This window comes from Phocoena phocoena, chromosome 15 (assembly GCF_963924675.1).
Source record: "Phocoena phocoena chromosome 15, mPhoPho1.1, whole genome shotgun sequence".
NCBI lineage: Eukaryota > Metazoa > Chordata > Mammalia > Artiodactyla > Phocoenidae > Phocoena > Phocoena phocoena.
Window position 1 is genome coordinate 77,743,830 of NC_089233.1, and position 21,881 is coordinate 77,765,710.

The window sequence follows — 21,881 nt, forward strand, 5'->3', positions numbered from 1 at the left end:
GCGGAGCGGCTGGGCCCGTGAGCCATGGCCGCTGAGCCTGCCCGTCCGGAGCCTGTGCTCCACAACGGGAGAGGCCACAACAGTGAGAGGCCCGCGTACCGCAAAAAAAAAAAAAAAAAAAAAAAAAGTTCATCTGATATATGGAGTGGGGGTCCCAGGGTCAATCTTAAAGCTATTAGTAAAGTTTAAATTTTGCTGTAATTTTGAAGATGAAAATGAAATGTGAATAGACATTCTAATCTTCTCCTCCTGCACCTCAATGGGTCTCCTTGCAAACTCTGTTTTGGAGTCCACAGATTTAGACAATGACATTCTGAAAAATAAGGACAAACCTCAGATGTGCAATAGCTATTCTCAAACTCTGTTTTACTTTGGAATCACCTGGTTCACCCGTTAAAACTGTAGGTCCACGCACCACTCCTAGAGATTCTGACTCTGTCCCTAGCGATCTGAGCCAGGAGTTCCAAATACTCTACCTTAGGAGACACTGTTATAACATCCTATTATTAAACTCTAAAAGTCAGATGAATGGCTGCAATGGGCTCGGGAGAGTCATCTGGGGTGGTTCTAATACTGGATTGTGGGGATGGTTCCACAACTTTGTAAATTTACCTTAAAAAATCATTGAATGCTACAGTTAACGTGGCTGAATTTTATGGTATGTATGTTATACCTCAATAAAGCTGTTTAAAAACCACAGGAGAGCCTTCGTACTTGTCATCACAAAAGTAGTCATGTGTTTACCACAGGGCTTTTCGATATCCCGAGAGAAGAATGCACGTGGTCTCAGGGGGTGGAGTGTGCACACCAGCCTCGGTCTTTCCCCATCACACTCAGCTGCTTTAAACCCAAGGCCGGGACAGGCAAATCAATTTACAAGCTTCCGCTGAGGAAGGGTGATGAGTTAAGAGTCCATGGTAAGGACTTCCCTAGTGGCACAGTGGTTAAGAATCTGCCTGCCGGGCTTCCCTGGTGGTGCAGTGGTTGGGAGTCCACCTACCAATGCAGGGGACACGGGTTCGTGCCCTGGTCTGGGAAGATCCCACGTGCTGTGGAGCGGCTGGGCCCGTGAGCCATGGCCCCTGGGCCCCGTGCGTCCGGAGCCTGTGATTCGCAGCGGGAGAGGCCACGGCAGTGAGAGGCCCACGTACAGCAAGGAAAAAAAAAAAAAAATCTGCCTGCCAATGCAGGGGACACAGGTTCAATCCCTGGTCAGGGAAGATCCCACATGCCACAGAGCAACTAAGCCGATGTGCCACAACTACTGAGCCTGTGCTCCAGGCCCCACGAGCCACAACTACTGAGCCCGCATGCCACAACTAACGAAGCCCACAAGCCTAGAGCCAGCACTCTGCAGCAAGAAAAGGCACTGCAATGAGAAATCCACACACCACAACAAAGAGTAGCCCCGGCTCGCCACAACTAAAGCCTGTGAGCAGCAACAGAGACCCAATGCAGCCCAAAATTAAATAAATAAATAAAAACTAAAAAAAAAAAAAAGGAGTTCATGGTAAGAACTTTTAAGACTTTACACAGTGTTATCTGTGCTAAACCAAAAATGGGCTACAAAAGCTGAACTAAACAAATATCCTGAGAAAGGATGGCTTCTGTCAATACCACAAGCTCTTAAAAATACCACCAGCAGTGGGCTTCCCTGGTGGCTCAGTGGTTGAGAGTCCACCTGCCGATGCAGGGGACATGGGTTCGTGCCCCGGTCTGGGAGGATCCCACATGCCGCAGAGCGGCTGGGCCCGTGAGCCATGGCCGCTGAGCCTGCACGTCTGGAGCCTGTGCTCCGCAACGGGAGAGGCCACAACAGTGAGAGGCCCGTGTACCGCAAAAAAAAAAAAAAAAATACCACCAGCATGGGCAGCGGTGTGCCTCCCGCCAAGGTGCACCCCAAGGTCTACACGGCAGCTGGCACCTCTGAGACAGGGCTGAGAGGCAGGCGGGACTCGGCCAGGTGCTGAGAAGCATAACGATCCACACACTAGCCCCTCAAGAGGGGCCCGGGAGGCACTGGGACCGATGGTTCAGAGGGAAGAATATTCCAAGACACAGAAACGAGGCTGCTCACCTTGCCCTGAATGCTGCAGGCAGTGGCGTAACGGGGTGAGCGGGAGGAGAGAGTGAACAGCGGGAGAGGTGGCAGCAGGGGATGCAGGCCTCGCTGGACCACGTGGAAGCCTCAAACCCTGCGACGGAGCTGCCAGTACAAGGGCGATCCTGTGCTCCCAGGAGGGAAACAGGGAAAGCCTGCAGGGGTGTCATGCAGACAGGCAGGCAAGGGAGAGTGTAGTTCCTGCCTAGTGAGCGAGAGGGGATGAAGACGAAAGGCCAAACAGGTGATCTGGGGGGAGCAGGGCCACGACTGAAGGCAGGCGGTCACGGGGCAGGAAGCAGGGGCACTTCCCAAATCCCTGGACGAAGCTAACAGGAGCGATGCTTACTAAAACAAGAACAGCTTAGAGAAGCAAGTGTACGGAATGCAGGAAAAATGTCGGGATGGTGGGTGCACCGTCCTCATGACCCACAAGCGGTGATGCCAAGTATGCAGGTGTATTCCAGGGTAAAGCTCCTGGTCGGGCCGACACAGACATGGGAGCCATCAGCTTCAATAAGGTGACAGAAGCTGGATAAGAGCGGAACCCCCTAGAGAGTGACACACAGAGCCCAGCACAGACACCACGTCACCTCACAGAGGAAGACGGGTCAGAGAGAGAGAAAGGAACCAGGGGCTGACTGTGGCTTTTCCTCTCAGTCCAACCAAGTCCTTGTGATTTTTTAATAGTCTTAAAGTCCACCTCTGAAGAAGGACAATGGACCATTTGGGGACAAGCCACAATGCCCACACAGGGAGCCTAGAAGAATGAATGACAAGGGCTTCGTGGCTGGTAGCAGGTGATGACGTGACATGGATCAAACAAATTGTTCTCCACTTAAAATCCACCTCCACTTCCACACTATCCCCTGCCCTGCCACTTTCAGGAGATACCCCGGAAATCCAGGTGTGCAGGCTAGCGAACATTCCAGAAAATTAAATGTTGACTATAATTGTATCACAAAGCATTTAGAGAGTCCACCTCTAACTCTTACACAAAAATACATTTTTATTTGGCCTTCTGACTATGGAATCATTGTCTATTTGGACAAATTTAAGCAAAACATGGCCTTTTTATTCTATTGCCCCCAAACAAGTGTCATGACACGTAGCTGGTCTAATGCAGTCCATCTTAGCCCTGGGTGTGTCTCAGAATTACCAAGGGATTTGTTTGTCATCTTTCTTTTAAAACACAGGAGCCCAGACTCTCCTGTCCTCTTAATGAGTCAGAATCTCTAGGATACCAGACCCAAGTTTATGTCTTTTGTTTTGTTTTTACTCTGTTTTTAAAACATCACCAGTAATTCTGATGAGCAGCCAAGGTGGGGGACCCACCGGTCTAATCTTTTAGGACTCTTAGGACACCTACAAGTAATACCTTCCTCTAAAAAAGAAGGGGGAAAATCAGGAACAGATAAGTTGACCATCATCTCTGATAATTTCTTCCATGAGACTGCTGAGTTGGAAAGAGATGAGGAACTAAAGCTGATCGGTTATACCGTGATTATGTCACAAGCAGCCCATTAATTATGCTGTTTTGGCTCATAACGGGGGAAAAGGAAAAAGTAAGCACATTTGTAAACCTGAAGGAAAACCAACCATTAGGTTCTCAAAGTTCTTTCTGGCACCAGTTACTAGCAAATCATTTTTTCTTATGTTTTCCCCAGTGTCCATTAGTATTTCAGTAGATTAACCCTGGGGATGAGGAAGACGGGGCAAAAACCTCAAACGCAGGTCTATTCAAAACGTGAAGGATTAGTGGTTGCCAGGGGTTTGGAAGGAAAGGTGGGGCTGGGGGAAGTGAGGAGTGACTGACTGTCCATGGGTACAGGGCTTCCTTTTGGGGTGATGAAGATGAAATTGACTGTGGTGATGGTCACACAACTCTGAGTATACAAAAAAACACTGAACTGTACACTTTTAATGAGTGAATCATATGGTATTATGAATTCTTCTCAATATAGGTGTTAATAAATGTAAAAATTGTTTGGGTATCAAAACAGAAGAATTTACCTGGGTGTAAATACTAAAAATGTGGCTTTGTACTTCATCCATTGAGTCGAGGCCATAAGCCACGGTGCCTAGATGGAGCCGTTTGAAAACCATCTCATTCTGGGTAAGAGTTCCTGAAACACAAGACAAATCAGTAACTGCCTACATCCTGGAGCTCTTATTATTATTAACAGTAATGATAGCTATTTGGCTTTTTGTTTTTTTTTTTTTTTTTTGAGAGTTTACTATACGTCACAGACTGGTTTCAGCACTGCTCCTGCTGGCTGAGACACCTGTGATATTTTGTCAGCCTGGAATCCTAGAATTTCTTCTGAAAATAGAACCCCAGGTTTCCATGGGGAATTATCACCCTCATTCCCTGAGATGGTCCAGAGGGAGCGTCAATCAGGGTGCCTGACTCATTCCATTGGCCAAGAGGGCAGCACGTGACATACATGAGGCCAATCAGATTCTATCTTGAAGGAATCTAAACCTTGAACAGACGGACATATCAACAGAGGATGAGTCAAGTCAGGAGACCATCCCAGGGGTCCTGATGCTGACACAGCCAGAACCTTCCTGGTTCTTCTTCTTCCTGAAACCTAGTTTTGCTCTGATTTCCCGAACCTTTGCAATAGATTCCCTTTTATCCCATGCTCACTGAATGGTAGAGAGGAAGCTAAAACCCAGGTCTCCCCACTCCGCACTTGCTCTCAACCACTACGACAACCTCGTAACTTGACAGATGTTAAACTGTGGAGCAGTATTTTGAGGCGTGGTTTCAAGGTCAGGACTTGAAGCCAGACTGTCTTGAGTTCAAAGCCTGCTTCTGCCACTATGTGCTCCTGACAAGTCACTTAACCACCAAGTCACTTAACACCCCCGAACTCACAACACCGGGGGAGGATTAAGTAAGTGACTATAAATACCCAGAATGGTGCTTTTGTACATAATTAGCAGGAAGTAAGGCTGTGCTGCTATCATCATCATCACCAAAGAGTCTGTCATCATCAAAAGACGAAGAAAATAAAAGTGCAGCAGCATGCATCTCTAACACCTCCAGAAAGAGATTCCAAGCACCTTCCTCGACCTTGAATCCTGCGAGGGCCGCAGGAAACTCACCAGTCTTATCTGTGAGTAGGTAGGAAATCCTCCCCAGCTGCTCGGGAATCGTGCTGGAACGAACCACGGTCCCGGGGATTTTCGAATCCCGGCGAATCACCCAGCTGTACACGATCTTGCCCATGTCCAGGTTCACACGCAGACTGTCAGAAAACCAGAGCACACAGGTTAACGGGATAAACATAAGACTGCCTGTATCTCAACAAGGACTCTAAATGCACATCGCTCGTGCCATAACATCTGGAATCACCCCCTGTAGAAGCACACTGCTGGGGCTGAATCCACAGATTCAACACCACTATCAAATTTCCATGAAGCGATTCTGTTACGGACCAAAATAAAATATAAAAATTTAAGATACTTTTAAAATATCGAAAAGGTAGTTGTTTTAGCCTTACTTAAAAAAAGAAAAAACAGTAGTCCTCTGAGCTAATGTTTTTTTTTTTTTTTTTTGCGGTATGCGGGCCTCTCACTGTTGTGGCCTCTCCCGCTGCGGAGCACAGGCTCCGGACGCACAGGCCCAGTGGCCATGGCTCACGGGCCCAGCCGCTCCGCGGCATGTGGGATCTTCCCAGACCAGGGCACGAACCCGTATCCCCTGCATCGGCAGGTGGACTCTCAACCACTGCACCACCAGGGAAGCCCTGAGCTAACGTATTTTTGATACCTTATTCATTTTTTACATTGTGGTAAAATATATATAACATAAAATTTACCATTTAAAGCATCTTAAGTGTACAGTTCAATGATATCAAGTACATTCACACTGTTATGGGACCATAATCACCATCCATCTCCAGGACTTTTTCATCTTCCTACACTGAAATTTTATACCCATTAAACAGCAGTTCCCCATTTCCCCTTCTCCAGCCCCCAGCAAGCACCATTCTACTCTCTGTCTCTACGAATTTGACTGCTCTGGGGGTCTCGTACTGTGGAGTCACACATGATCTGTTCTTTTGTGTCTGGCTTATTTCACTTAGCAAAATTTTTTTAGGGTTCATCCATGTTGCAGCATGTGTCAGAATTCCCTTCCTTTTTAAGGCTGAATAATATTCCTTTTTATGTCCTATACTCATTTTTTTAATTAATTTATTTATTTTTGGCTGTGTTGGGTCTTCACTGCTGCACATGGGCTTTCTCTAGTCGTGGTGAACAGGGGCTATTCTTAGTTGTGGCGCGCTCGCTTCTCATTGCAGTGGCTTCTCTTGTTGCAGAGCACGGGCTCTAGGCACGCAGGCTTCAGTAGTTGTGGCACGTGGGCTCTACAGCGCAGGCTCAGTAGTTGCGGCGCACGGGCTTAGTTGCTCCATGGCATGTGGAATCTTCCCGGACTAGGGCTCGAACCTGTGTCCCCTGCATTGGCAGGCGGATTCTTAACCACTCCGCCACCAGGGAAGTCCCTGTGTTATACTCATTTTTAAATATTTCATTGCAAACAATAAAAAGAAATCTTAAAATTCATTCATAATCCTATAAACTGATTAAGTTGCTAACTATCTCACTGGCTAGCCCTGGCCCATATGCAGATTCAATGCACCGATTTTCAGTCATGTTGTAGACAGAACTTTAAAGACTACAATTATACACAACATTACAGCACAAACACTCTTTTGTTAGCAGTAAATTAGACGTATTTATTCTTTCAAACCATCATCCAGAGCACACTAGCCTGGGGTTCAATCTCCTTCTTCTAGTCACGTTGTTGTACCAAAACCACAATCTCTGCCTTCGGAAAAAGACGAAGTCTAGCTGGGATGATATAAATACACAAAAGAGCAAGACAAAATACAGGGCAACAGATCAAGTGTAAGAGAGAGATTATAAGCACTAGACGTCTGAGGGAAAAAGATATGGCTTGTTTTATAATTATTTACTGATCATTTATTATGGGGAAAAAGTAGAAACAAGCATTCAACAATACGGGTCTAAATAAATTATCAGGCATAGAATACATACCACAGCAGTTCTAATAAATGACGGTGTGCAAGTATATTTGATGTGAAAAGTTATCTGCAACACATCCTTTTGTTAGAAAAAAAAGTGGAGGGTGGGAGTGGATTTTTATGTAGAGCAAATTCTCCTTTTTCTAAAATAGAAAGCCGTCTAGAAAACATACATCCCAAAACATTAACAGCAATTATCACTTAGTTGTGAGATTAGAGATGATTTTTATTTTATTCTTTGGCTACTGTGAATTTTTTTTTCTACTATGACCATCTATTACTTTATTTTATATATATATATATGTATATATATATATATATATTTTTTTTTTTTTTTTTTTTTTTAACCATTTATTCAGCCTTCAAATGAGGTAGGCGAACAATTGTCTGGCATGTGCCACCAAGCTTCCACTGCTAATCAAGCACCGTGAGTCCTGACTCAGGCTCAGAATCCTTCCCAACACAGCACTCCCACCAGTCACCACCAACCTCCTGGGGCTGGTAAATAAGATGAAATCTAAATGGCACGTCCAGTGTACACTGAGACTGGGCAAGGCCAGATCTTCTGAGCAGAGAGTAATTCCAGAAAGGATGGTTCAGGGAGGAATGTGCCCATCCAGTGCTCCGGCCAGAGCGCCGCCTACACCCCTGACCCTGCCTGTCCTTGGTCATCACTCTACAAAAGGGCCCGGCTCCTTCTCAAAACCACAAAACCATGACCTTTGAATGAAGAGAGAGAAGCAAATGTCGCAGCACTTAAACACAAGCTTGTTCTCTGCTTACCTGATGGGAATGATGTTGGAAAACAAAAGGAGGAAGCGGATGATTTGTAGGTACCAACGTCCGGCGAAGTGCTGGAGGGCGACCATGACCAGAGACACCACCACCAAAGCTCCAAAGAGGATCTTTGTTAGACAGTTCACTTCCAGGTCAAACAGGCCAATCTGTGGGACAGCGCACAGAGCGAAGCTTGTGATTAGCTGGTGCAACCCACAGCCCGCCCGGAGAACTGGTCCTTCTCCCATGAACACCTCTACCTCGGGCAAGACCGTGGGCTCCATGGATCCCCACATCTTTGGGTGAGAACGCTGGGCTCCACAGGCTAACAGACATCCAAGGGACTTCAATGAATCCGATTTCCATTTTTTCTTAATGAATTTAGATTTAGCCTTGGAATCCCCTAAGTGGGTTACTGCTGCCTTCAGCGATGCTGTGCACTGCGTGGCCTCTACCGTCCTACACAGCAGTCTGTAGAATCACTCAGTCCTACAACTCTGTGCAGTGCACCACACACTAATTCCCTGTGGCCGGGAAATTCGGGGCACACGCCACTGGTGGCCCCTGATTTTTAGGTGCTGCATTCATGAACGTGAGTATTTTAATGACTACATACTTGTTTTAATGTATATTCTTTAAAAATGGAACCAGCACATGAAACCCATCACTTCGCAGAAACGTGGCCCCGGATACAGCTAAAACATCACATAGGGGACATCTACAGTTGTGATAACGATGGTCGTCACGGGGGTTGTAATGGCAGGGTGAAATGACTGGCATCTGTTCACAGTACTGACAAAGAAGACCACTGCAATATTCTGACTCTAAGAACCTGGGGGAGGGGTGGAGCTGGGGGGGGGGGGCTGCTGGTGGGAAGGGAGCAGCAACAGGGCCATCAGGCAGACCGCAGAGCTGACTCCGCTTGCCCTGCCACAGCAGCTCAGCGTGGGTTTGAAGCCAGGTCTACACAGCTTGGCCAGAGCGTGGTCCTTCTCCAGGCCATTTCTCCTCTACAAGATGAGGCCGCAGAAGCACCTGTGCTCACAGGCTGGCGTAAGGATTAAATGAGGTGCAGTGAAGGATGCCGCACAAGACGTGGCAAACGGTAAGGACTCGTCAGTTCATCTTAAAAGCTTTTAAAACGTTATGTATTCATTTACAAGCAGTCCTTGTTTAACTGCCGTGAGCTTAGCAGACACTGAGGTTTTTTTACAAATTGAAGGTGTGTGGCAACCCTGTGTTACCAGAGGATAAGTTAGTATTTTTTAGCAATAAAGTATTTTTAACTAAGGTGCGTACATTGGTGTTTCTGACATAATGCTTTCACTGCACACTTAACGGACTACAGGATAGCGTAAACGTAACTTTTAAACGTACTGGGAAACTGAAAAATTCGTGTAACTTGCTTTGTTGTGATACGCACTTTACATGGTGGTCTGGAATAGAACCATCACCTCTCCAAAGGCTGCCTGTACATACGTACACGTATTCATGTACTGTGCGTGTGTATCTATAGATACACATGTACCTATGCACACACACGGACGTGAAAAGATAGTCTGTATAAATGAAGTCACACTGTCAGGGGTTCCTGTTTTTAAATCTAGCTTCTCACCCCATCAACACCAATCATCAAACTACATCAGGTGAGAAAATTCTGGCAAGGAAACACATCCTGTGACTCTGAACGCACCTTACTTCGAGGATTTGAGGTATTCATGACACTCCGGAGTTCTCTGCCCGTGTAAAGAACAACACCCACAATAGTACCTAAGGTGAGAAAAACGACCCAAAGAAATGTGAGTACAGACAGGCAGGCTTACAGACAGAAGAGTCCCACCCGCTTGAGGAGGAGATTTTCTCAAACCGGTATCCACACACTGTGAGATGCTGCAAAGTTTACATCGGGGCCGACTGAGACCTACGTCCACACTGAGGGTAGCAAAGCCCCTAGCCACATGTGGCCATTCACATTTAAATACAATTAAAATGAAATAAAATACAGTCCCCCATTTTCACTAGCCACATTTCAGGTTCAACAGCCATATAAGGCCAGTGGCGGCCATACAGGGCAGTGAAGACACAGGACATTCCCCCTACTGCTAAAAGTTCCACTGGTCAGCGCTGGCTTGTGGGGTCCGGCAGCCTCCGATAGCAGGAAAGGTGGTAGAGACTTCCAGAGGTGCCTAGACCTTCATAAACAATTATGGAAACCTATGAACGCACCCCTCTTATCGGAGCACGTTCTTCCCAGGGAGTCTGATTCCTTTCGGATTCGGTGTGTAACTAGAACATTTGGGGGATGTCTGTCCAGATGACAATTCTTTCCTGAGAACTTCCCCACCCCCTTTTCCATCCCCCCAGCATAATTAAAAATAAAAGATATCAATTCTTGTAAACAATTTATAGAAGAAACACTAATGACCAATTAACATTAGAAAAGATGCTTCATCTAGTGAAACACCAAAGAAATGCCAAATAAATCATTTTTACTCCCATCCTACTAATAAAAATTCAAAAGACTGAGAACATTCCGTGTTAGCCAAGAGGTGGGGGAATGGACTCTGTCATGTACGCTGTTGGCTGAGGTGTCCATTGGAATAGGAAGGAAAATTGGCAATATCTATCAAAAATTTACACTTGTCTCCCCTTTCCAGTGTGTGCCAGGAAAACACTCCGCACAGCAGGGAAGACGGACAGTCAAGAAGGAAAGCAGGACACCGGTAACCACGGAGAGAGGTGGGTACCACGGAGAGAGGTGGGTACCACGATGAAACGAGCAGAGAACAGACAGGAGGGGACCGGGGAGGCTGCCGGCGTGTGCTGGGTGGCCAGGGACGCTGTCTCTGAGTTGAGGACATCTGAGCTGAGACTTGAAACATGAGAAGGGGCAGCCCTGCCAAGCACTCAGGAAAGACCCCAGGAATACAAACAATCTGGTCTCTCTGCTGGATAAAGAAAAGCCCTAACCTTCTCTCTGCTGGCCCCTCACTCTTGGAACACCAAAGAGGTTTAAACAGAGTTGGTAAAAGAGCCCAACCCCAGACGAAGCGCTGGGGCTGTGTCTCCTGGCGGGAGTCACTGAGGTCCCCCACGACTTGATGCACACAGCGTTCTGCACAGTGCAATTCCCTTCCAGAGAGGCACTCAGCAGATGGCGGGCCGGGGAGGGCGCCTGACCACTCCTGGGCAGCTGGCAGCTCCCGCGAGCGCAGGCCCATCCCCCCAGCAGATGGTCGGACGGTGGGAGCTGAGCCTGGGCCGAGTAGGGACAGCCGCACGGCCGTGGCACTCATCCCGGGGCAGACGTGGGTTGGTCTCAATTCCCAACATCCAGGGTTTGAGACGGTCCTAATATCAGGGGCCCCCAAGGGCAGCGTCCCCCACTTGGCACCGGGCAATCTCCACGCCTTCAAAGGCTACTGGAAATGCCCTTCCCTGCAACACCGCCTGTGCCCAAAAGCAAAACTGTCTCCAGGAGATGCGAACCCTGGCCTCAGCCACCCCAAGGGAGCACACCAGCAGCACAGAGCTGCACTGCTTTGGTCTGCTCAGTGCTCTAAAGGTTTTGAATTAGGTGCCAACTTTTAAATGCAGAAACTTTCATATAAAGCATAGGCTTCTTCTGGAAAATCAGAAGACCTGGTGCCACTGACTGCTCGGTCCTCACTGTGTCACCAGCAGATGTTGAGCCCGGCCACTCCCTTTAGCCGGGCCCCTGCTCTCCGCTCATCACGGTCCCCACGTAGCCCCTGAAGACCTCCCAACCCATGCCCCTCCACCCCCCAGACCTCTGACCCCTCTTTCTAGGCTGTGCCCCCTGCGGTCCCCCCTCACCCTCGCCACTCTTATCCTCACTCTCACCCTCTCTGCCTCCTGCCCACCATGGCAATCCTCTCCATCCTGCTGGCTGGGATCTCCCACCGGCCAGGCTGCTGTGGTCAGGTATTTCCCCAAGTCCTTTGGAACCCTCCAGAAGAGGGTGGTGCTGGGGTCAGACCTACACTGTGACTCCTCTGACCCCATCCACAACAAGATAAACCATGAACCCCAGAGAAAGAGTGTTCGACACACTTACAGCAACTACACACTGTTCTGACGTTTGAGCCTGCAATCCCGGGACAAGCCCCAAGGAACAGGGTACAGACCAGCTGGGCATTATCAGACGCACGTGGCGTGACCTGCATGCTGGTCACACACAGCAGGGTCACAGATCCATCTGCTACAGATTACGGGTGGGGCCAGGGGGACAAGAAACTGGTCCCCCTCCACAGAGAGTCTGAGAAGAACTGGGATCCATAATATCCAGGCTCCTTCTCTGCCAACACCTCCCTGGCCTCCCCCATCCCCTTCCCTATCTTCGCCCCAGTGACTCCTCAGCTTAGCAGCACAGTGTGGGGTTACCACGGCAACTGCATCCTCTACAGACTGATGCCAGCCAATGCAGCTGGACCCTTAGCATTGCCTGGCAAGCTTTTTAATTCTTTAAATTTCCAACTGATAACAGCTGAGTGACCAAGACACAGGAGTTAGATTCTAAAGGGAACAGAGAAGTGAAATCTCATATAATTAAGATTACTCTTGATGGCTGCTCCTGGAGTCGAGCCCCAGGAGGAAATGGCTTGCATTTAATGCCGAGTTTACATTAGAAGCAGAGTGCAGTCAGACATCTACTTGGTGAGAAGCAGGGGAAACTGAGGCCAGCTAAGGAAATGGTAACTGCCCAGCTCCTCAGACTCACTCGAAAACATACGTTCACTGAAGGGCGTGGCAACCAGTGCCACTGGATCAGGAATCACCACTCTCTCTCCCTTCCCACATCACCAAACACAAAGAGAAGAATTCAGACAAGTGGAAAAATGCATATTTTAACTTCACAGTACATTTCTGATGAACTGTTTGAAATCTTTTTTCCATCTTCAAGATCCCAATTTGCCTTCCATTCTCCTCCTCCCAGGAGATGATCTCTCCAAGGCTGTGTGACCTTAGGCAAGTCGCTTAACCTCTCTGAGACTCAAGTCTTCATTCCATTAATTGTCCTCATTTAATGTTGTGAGACCAAAACAAGAGAACAGGAGCAAAACACTTGGAAAATAAAAAGTGTCTGATAAATAAGACTTATTACTGTTAATCTCTGAAATTGAGGCTGAGAAGCTTCTTCACTCATACCCTCCACCTTCCAAATTCCCCACGTTTTCACTAAATCACTTTCCTTCTCACTGGTTTCAGAGGAAATCCAGAGAACTCACTCCTACTTCCTCCCATCTCCTCTGCAATTTATATTAAGTTTAGAGTAAGTTATAAATCCATGACGGTGGAGACAAGGGTCTTCTGGTATACCACAGCACTAGGACCTAGCAATGGAGCTTGGCATTATTATAAATAAGCGCTCAATAAAGGTTTGCTGCATGGAAAGAAGGAAAGCAGGAAGGAAGGAAAGAAGAAAATTACCAGAATGAACACTAGACATGTAAACATATATTTCTTATCGAATATTATCAAAACCAGTGCCTAACCAAACAAACCGTCAGTCAGCCCTACCCCACCCACCCAGAAGTAACCACTACTCTGACTGCAAGAAATGAAGTGTGCACTGTTCACATTACTGCCTGGGAAGGAGACGGGTATGTCACAGGCATCCTTGAATTTCAGTCCTGTCTCTGCCAGGTGCAACATGACACAGGGCTTAAACCCACTCTGGGGCTTCCCTGGTGGTGCAGTGGTTAAGAATCCGCCTGCCAATGCAGGGGACACGGGTTCAAGCCCTGGTCTGGGAAGATCCCACATGCCACAGAGCAACTAAGCCCATGCACCACAACTACTGAACCTGCGCTCTAAAGCCCACGAGCCACAACTACTGAGCCCGAGTGCCACAACTATTGAAGCCCGCGCACCTAGAGCCCTTGCTCCGCAACAAGAGAAGCCACCGCAATGAGCCCACACACTGCAACAAAAGAGTAGCCCCCGCTCGCCGCAACTAGAGAAAGCCCGCGCGCAGCAACGAAGACCCAATGCAGCCAAAACTTAATTAATTAAAAACAAAAAAAACCCAGTCTGTTCTGATTTCCCTTAACACCTCTCTCTGCTCCACCTGAAGAGATGGGCATTTGACACAGAATGTCCCCCTCCCAACGTGCATGCTTTATCATGTGACATCTCTGTTTCCCATCACACTGTCTCTTTACACAGGGCCACAAACAAAACCTGGCACAAGTGTCCGGAGCTGGGGTTTGAGCTGAGATAAGATCCCTTCGCTAGCTAGTTGTCCTAACTTTACTCCTTAAACCAAGATGAAGCCCAGATGGAGCAAACATTTTAATATAAAACCATATAAACACTCCAAGCAAACACTGATGTACTATTAAAATGGTAGAGCAGGGAAGATTTTTCTCAGCATGTCACAAAAACCAGAAACCATAAGGAAAAAACATCAATAGGTCTGCCTATATAAAAATTTTAAACTTTTGTGCCAAAATACGAATGAGATCACCTGGGAAATAGTAATTGCAATGAAGGTAACAAACAGAAGGACAATATCCTTATTGGCCTTATAAAGAGTTCTTAGAAACCATTTTTTCAAACGAACCCCGCAACAGGAAAACGGGCACAGGGCATAAACTGGCAGTCCATACATATATTTTGAGGAATGCAAACAAACCGTAAGTACGAAGAAAACTGTTAAACTTTACAAATTATTTTTAAAAGGGAAATCAATATGTTAGATATTTATTCAATGTCTATAGGTGGGCAAAAATTTTAAAGTCAAACAGAACATGGTGCTCGTTAAGGTACATTTATAAGATTATCAGAAGAGGGAAGTTTGCCCTGCGAATCAAAATGTACAATGTATACACCCTTTCACTTAGTAATCCCATTTCTATGAAAATGGTGATGACATCAACACTGAGAAACTCTATCCGGAAAAACCAACCAAACAAAGCATATCACAGACAAAAACAAAAGACAAACAATAAACTGTGAGAAAATGTTTGCGACTGATGAGAGATGACAATTCGATACCCTTTCTTCTATAAAGCATTCTTACAAGTCAATAAAAAAAAGAACCTAGAAGGAAAGTAGATAGACCAAAATATTAAGAAAGGTCTTACATGCGAAAAGATGTTCAACCGTACTCACAAAGAAATAAAAATTAAAACAATAACAAAATATCATTTATCACCTAATAGACTAGAGACAAAATAGTAACTTTTAACTCCTGCATACTAAATACACCACAAAATTTTTTAAAAGCCACATGACGTATTTATGGAATCTAAAAAATAAAACTACCTAGTGAATATAACAAAAAAGAGACAGACTCACAGGTATAGAGAACCAGTGGTTACCAGTGGGGAGAAGGGAGAGGGAAGGGGGAGGGGCAAGACAGGGGTAGAGGATTAAGAGGTACAAACTACCATGTATAAAATAAATAAGCAACAAGGATATATTGTACAACAAGGAATATAGCCAATATTTTATAATTACTGTAAATGAAATATAACCTTTAAAAACTGTGACCCACTACACTGTACACCTGAGACATATAATACTGTACATCAACTTACCTCAATTGAAAAAAGAAGAAATTTTGAAAAAGAAAAAAAAAAAACAGATAATAAATTGGATGGGGGAAAAAGGATATGAGGTTTAGGCATCAGAAATGAGAAACTCTTACAAATGATTAAGAAAAAGATAAGAACCATAACAAAAGAATGACTAAAGGACACACAAGTAACTGACAAAGGAAGAAACAAAACAGATATATGCAAAGATGGCCAACCTTCCCGATAACCTAGGAAATGCAAATTGAAACAAATTCTTTTTCAGTCCAATTATTAAAGATTAAAAAGAATAACTAATTACTTGTTAGCAAATGACTTCAAAGTGGAGAAAAGCTGGTGAGGAAGAGTAACAAGTTCAGAGAGACTTGGGTGGACAAGTGGCCAGGAAGAGGCAGAGGTGAAAGGGCTGCTGCCGGCCCTGGGTGGCCATGGCCATGGCCTTGGTGTGGCCGGGCAGCGGGGCAGTGCAGAATACTAAGGACCGATTTCTTACATCTTTAGTCACCAGGGGAATTGAGAGACAATCTAGATTGTGCTCCAAATACAGGCTGCAAGTGGAAAAACAACATGGCAAAAAATGAAAAGGGAGAGTTCATCTCTGTCCACTGGCTTTAAGTGAGTCTGTGGATGGCAGCCTGTGTGGAGTCTGTGCTGGTCATTCCCCCTCCTTGTCATACAGCACCCTGACTGAGCATCTGTTGTACTAAAGAACCACAAAACAGCATCAAGCAGAGGAAAATGGGTTGGTAGGAGGCGGGGGGAAATGGATTCATCCCATGGTAAAGACAGAAAGCTGCCAGTAGTGGAATTACGTTATTAATAGCAATATATTATTATATAACATATATAATATGATAATAACAGCTGCACACTGAGTTCTGCTTCTGGGGCAAAGTGCCTGGGTTCAAGCCTCAACTTTGCCTTTCATGTGCTGTGTGACCTTGGGCAAGTTACTTAACCTCACTGAGCCTCAGTTTCCTCATCTGCAGAATGGGGACAATACTAGCACCTGCCCGCATGGTACTGTTGGGAGGATTAAGTGAACCACGTAAACACACAGGGAAGGGCCTGGCCCAGTGCCTGACAGACTGGCGGCCCCAGTGCCTGACAGACTGACGGCCCCACTGCTATCACCCCAGCTGCTGCAGGCTGTGCTCAGCCCCTGGAGCCCCTTCTGCTCAGCTTCATACCAGTGTTCAAATCTTTTCCTCCTGCACCTCAGCAGGTCATCTTGCAAACTCTGTTTTGGAGTCCAGAGGTCCAGAGAATTTCTGTGTCATCTTGGAGTTTTAAACACTTGAGGCTCCATCAGGCCCGTGGCCCTGGCGTGCACACCAGGGCAGGACCGGCTGGGCAGCCCTCACGGACACAACTTCCAGCCCGAACACCCAGGCTGACCCAATTTCTGGTACAGATTAGGACGTCAATCTCAAGTGGCAATTAAGGGCTATTCCCAGAGCGGACACTGTGGCCGAGTCCACAGGCCAGGGCGGCTTCTCCTCCAGACGTCTCCGAACGTCCGAGGGGCAATTAGATGGCCGTTTAATTCCCCGGTGGTGCGGGAGCAAGCGGAAAACACCATTTGACTGACAGCTCATTTTCCCAACTGAGAGATGATTATTCTCATTACACAAAAGGATTTTCTTTCCTTTTCAAATTGTTAACACATTCCTCCACAAGAGCGCCGTACCTGATGCGGTGACCGTGCCCGCCCAGAGCGCGTTCTCTACGCTCAGACTCTCGCTGATCGGGGCATCGCTGTCCTCCTGCAAAAGAACAAGTGGACACACGCTGACCCACCAAGGTCTGGGCCGGACCCGCTGGCTGTCTCCAGCCTGCTCTTCACAAGAAGGGAGGAGAGGACGACCCCCGTTTGGAAGCCAACAGCCCAGCTGGGAGAGGCAGGCCAAACTCATAAACTCCTATCCTTGGCGTTCCCGCCTCAGTGGAAAACAATGGTTCACAATTTAAGAAATGCAGGCTTCTAGCACCAAAGAAACATTTTACAAGGTAAGAGCTAAAATGTCGAGGCAAATTGAACAGAAACAGCCCTTTCCTGGTCAGTCCTCGGGCTTCCGGAACAAGAGCAGGGACAATTCAATTTGGGTTCTATAAACCTATTACCCCACCGGTCTAAAATAATTCAAATCCAAATTCAATTGCTATTCTGAAAGGCTGGGACGTGGCTTAAAAATGATAACCCTGGCAGATAGGACTTGGAGGAATTAAAGAGGACAGGGGCTCACATGAAAGAGACAGAAAGAGTAACTGCTTTCAGACACCAGTTAACGTTCACTACAGTAACACTGGCTCCAAGCTGTCAGGTGACTCGAGCTGTTCAGAGGCTGGAAGAAAATCCCAGTGGTGTTGATTTTACCGAGAAGCAATACGTCAGCTTGCAAGGTGGGGCCTTCTGAAGGGAACGTCACCCCACCTGGCACAAAGCAACTCCCTGACAAACACCTGTCAGCACTGCGCGGCAGGTCCTCACCCCAGACGTGCGCCCCGCCAGGCCGGATTCCGCGTCACACGAGGCTTACTTACTCTAGTGAAAGTCCCCACAAAGTTGTGAATGTCGATGTTTGGCTCCTCTGCATACACGTACGATCGAATCTGAAGAAGGTCCTGTTCAACGGGGGTGACATTGTGGAGGTAAAACGAAGTCACTGTATGATTATAAAGGGATTTCAGGAAGCATCCACTCTTTTTCCAAAGCAGGTGTATTTTCCAAACAGCTCTCAAAACCACAGGGCAGGTGGAAAAAAAGAGGGAAACCTTCTGGCAAGTAAGTTTAGGAGTCACTACCTGTAATATCCCAAGACACACTGAGACCCTAAAGGGAAGGTTCTGTGTTTCTCTGTGTTTACCCAGCATTTCCAAAGCTAAGTGACAGTGCAGATCCCCCTCTGCGACACTCTGGTTTACAAGAGTTGTTCATACCAATCAAAACACTCATTAGGGAGGGTAGGAGGGAGACGCAAGAGGGAGGGGATGTGGGGATGTATGTATAGCTGATTCACTTTGTTATGCGGCAGAAACTAACACACTGTTGTAAAACAATTATACTCCCGTAAAGGTGTTAAAAAAATTTTTTTTAATAAAAAAATAAAAGGAAAGAAAGTCTGACACTTGCTCCGGCATGGATGAATTGTGAAGATACCATGCTAAGTGAAATACGCCAGTCACAAAAAGACAAATACCATAGGATTCCACTTATCTGAGGCAGCTACAGTAGTCATACTCATAGAGAAAGAAGTAGAAGGGTGGTTGCCAGGGGCTGGGGGAAGAGGGGGAACCGGAAGGCGTATTTAGCGGGTCCAGAGCTGCAGATTTCCATGACGGGAGTCTGGAGATGGATGGTGGTGATGGCTACATAGCAGTGTGAATGTCCTTAACACCACTGAAGTGTCCGCTCAAAAATGATAAGATGGTCAATTTTATGTATATTTTGCCACAATAAGAAAGACGGGGGCGGGGGGAACCAAATCAAGTGGTCAGGCAAATTCAGGCCACGTGGAGTAGAGGCTACTGGCCACGCCCTCAGCAGGCCCTGAGCTCCCTGCAAACCATCCAGGAGGCCCGTATGCAGACGTGTGGGCAATGCGGCATCTATGTGCTGATACATAAAAAAGGCCCACAGACAGAAAGTGAAGGGAGAAACGTTTCAGAATCGTAAGCACAATCCCATTTATGAGAAACCACACTCTACCAGCAAGTGTGCAATTGTATATTTGTAAGAAACCGCAATAAAAAGGACCTGGAAAAATCACTACTGAATTCACAAGAGCCCCTGGGAGAGAGAGGTAAGATCTGGGGAGGAGGCTGTGAGCAACACTTTTCACTTGTTCCTCCAATTTGAGTTTCTTTTTAAATAGAATATACTCACGCATTCCTCAGGTAAATCTTTCCATACAATTCTTTTCATCTATGAGTTTGTCAAAACGCTGTTAGCCAACTAGGCCCCTTCAGCCCGCTAAGGCTGAAGGTACAGACAGTGGTACCTTCTCTCTCTCCGGACGCCAACCCAGGCCTGGCGAAGACGAACGTTTCTGAAACTGGGTGAAGTTTCCAAACTGCACATCGAGAAGGGAACTCAGAGCCGTGGAACCGGCGGGCACCTTCACGATTCTAGACTCTTCTGGACTGTCTCCTGAACGGACTCCCTCAAATCATGGGAGTGACCCTCACTGGTTAGCCCCACCTCAAGGATTCCCCAGGGCTCCTGGCCACAGCTGAAAACTCACTAGAATTCCTGGTCTAAACAAATAATAATAAGGATGGTGCTATTTCCCATCTTACTGGCCATGAAAAATCATCAGTACTGCGGGCACGTTTACTGTGACATTCACTCCACTGAGACACAGAACTGTCTCCTGCCCTCTCCCTTCCTCACAGGACACAGTAAGGACTGGCATTAATCAATGTGGCCACAAGCCCAGGAAAAGCTTCTGCGCTCTGCTTAATCCTTTCGGACCACCCACAGGGCATGTCAGTCTCTGGGCATTTAAATTACATTTTGTGATTTTGTAACCTACTCCCCAGGCCTCATCAGCCCAGGTGGCTTGCGTTCAAACTTCTTCTTTGACTCCCTCCCTACCTCACTCTACAGTTTAAGGCATGTGTGACAGGGAGCTGGTGGGGAAGTGTGAGGCCCCGGAGAGCTCGGAGGGCCTGTTGGTTCCAACTACTGTGGCCGCCCCCCTCAGACAGGGCCTGCATGCTGTTCCATGCACCGTTCGACACACTGTTCCATGCACTGGGCGCACAGCAGCGAACACACCGACAGAAACCTGCTCTCGAAGACTCTGCCTTGAAGTGAGTGGAGTGGGAATGCAAGGAGAGGGTGGTCAGGAAACACCTCTCCAATAAGGGGACTTGTACACAAAAACCAAGAGTGAGTCTGATTGTTCCTGGTGGAGAAACTGCAAGGGCAAATGTCGGGGGGCAGAAGCATGCCTGATGGAGAGGCCTGTATGGCTGGAGCTGACGGGCAGAGGGGAGAGAGCCAGAAGCTGAGGTGAGGCCCTTAGCAGAGAGACAAGGACCGCAGGATCGAGTCTCAGGAAACTGAGATGCCTTTGGAGATTCTGAGCAGAGGAATAACGTGCTCTGCGTTGGGTTTTACTTTTATGCCAGGTATCTGGTCAAGGTTTCTTAGAGCTGCAGCTTCCCTCAAAAGAGTACCATCCCAACAGGCCAGGTCTGCGTTCACAAGGCCACACGGCCTGGAGCCAGCAAGCACTCGGGGCTCTCGAGAACCTCACACCCCCGAGGAGCCCCACCTCACGCCTGACGGCCCGTGTCTGGCCCGAGGGGCCCGAGTTTGAGAGCCCTGAGGTGACACAGTCGCCAGTGGGGCTTCTGCAAGAACAGTTACTCACAGCAGCGGTGGGCAGCCTCTGAGTGCAGGCCACGGGCAGCCGAAGTTTCCAGTCCGTCTCCCCGTCCAGCTGGTCCGTCCGCAGGAAGCAAGAGCCTGTGGAGGGAAGTGAGGCACCGTCCGTTCACCTGCAATTCAAGAATCCTTCCCGTGGCAGCTCCGAGCAGCTCCGGCTCTAGTACTTGTAAAAACAGCCAATCGATGGCCAACGACCAAGAGGGAAAAATAAATACCCGATTTCCCATCTCCTCCAAAAGCTCTGGGGTCAGAAAGATCCGGGTTCAAATACCTCGCTCCACCACTCACAGTGGGAGCCTGGGCTAGTTTCTGGACCTTGCTAAGCCTCGGCGTGTCCTGTCTGTAAAATGGGGAGAAACACAGATCTCACAAGCCTGCTGTAAAGGATTCAAAGGGGTGATCATACCCCCAGCACGGCGGCTGGCACGGGGTAACCAGCATTCGAGTCCATTTGGGGCAGGGGTTACAAGTACCTTCTCAGGAACCAGACCTCCTGGGTTCAGGTTCAGCCTCCACGACTCCCTAGCTGTGCCCTGAGGGAGTTACTTCTCTCCTCTGAGCCTCAGTTTCTTCCAGTGCACAAATGAGGATATTACGGCGCCAACCTCATGCTGCGAGGCCTAAAGAGCTGATCCATGCAAACTGCTCAGAACAGGGAAAGGACCCCAAGGACCACGTTAACTGTCTGCCGTGACTATCGACCTGCAAATTTGGTGGATACATATTTCAATCTGACCTGTACAAGTCTGAGCAGTCAGTCAGCTCTGTATTTCATCAGACAGAGAATGTACTGAACTCCCTGACACCGCACTTAAGACTTCTGAGGACTTTCAGGAGATCCCTTCTAATTTTTTTTTTGGGGGGGGGGGGGCGGGGAACAAAGGGAGAGCACATCTGGCACTCCCAATCCATAACTCCATTTTCACTGACGAGGACACAAGAACCAATTCGAGGACAAAGCTGCAGTGTTTAGAAGAACACTG

The 21,881-nt window shown here is 47.5% G+C and overlaps 1 protein-coding gene across 1 annotated transcript in view; it reads right to left on the reverse strand.

Moving 5' to 3' along the window:
- Positions 1 to 21,881, reverse strand: part of ATP9A (ATPase phospholipid transporting 9A (putative)) — a 130,688-nt gene that overhangs the window by 56,755 nt on the left and 52,052 nt on the right. The window contains exons 7-13 of the mRNA XM_065892099.1: positions 20,882 to 20,976; positions 18,045 to 18,125; positions 17,191 to 17,266; positions 9,632 to 9,708; positions 7,945 to 8,105; positions 5,216 to 5,358; positions 4,115 to 4,227 (exon numbers count right to left, since the gene is read on the reverse strand). Of these exons, the coding sequence (XP_065748171.1) occupies positions 4,115 to 4,227; positions 5,216 to 5,358; positions 7,945 to 8,105; positions 9,632 to 9,708; positions 17,191 to 17,266; positions 18,045 to 18,125; positions 20,882 to 20,976 (746 nt within the window). The remainder of the gene's footprint in view (positions 1 to 4,114; positions 4,228 to 5,215; positions 5,359 to 7,944; positions 8,106 to 9,631; positions 9,709 to 17,190; positions 17,267 to 18,044; positions 18,126 to 20,881; positions 20,977 to 21,881) is intronic.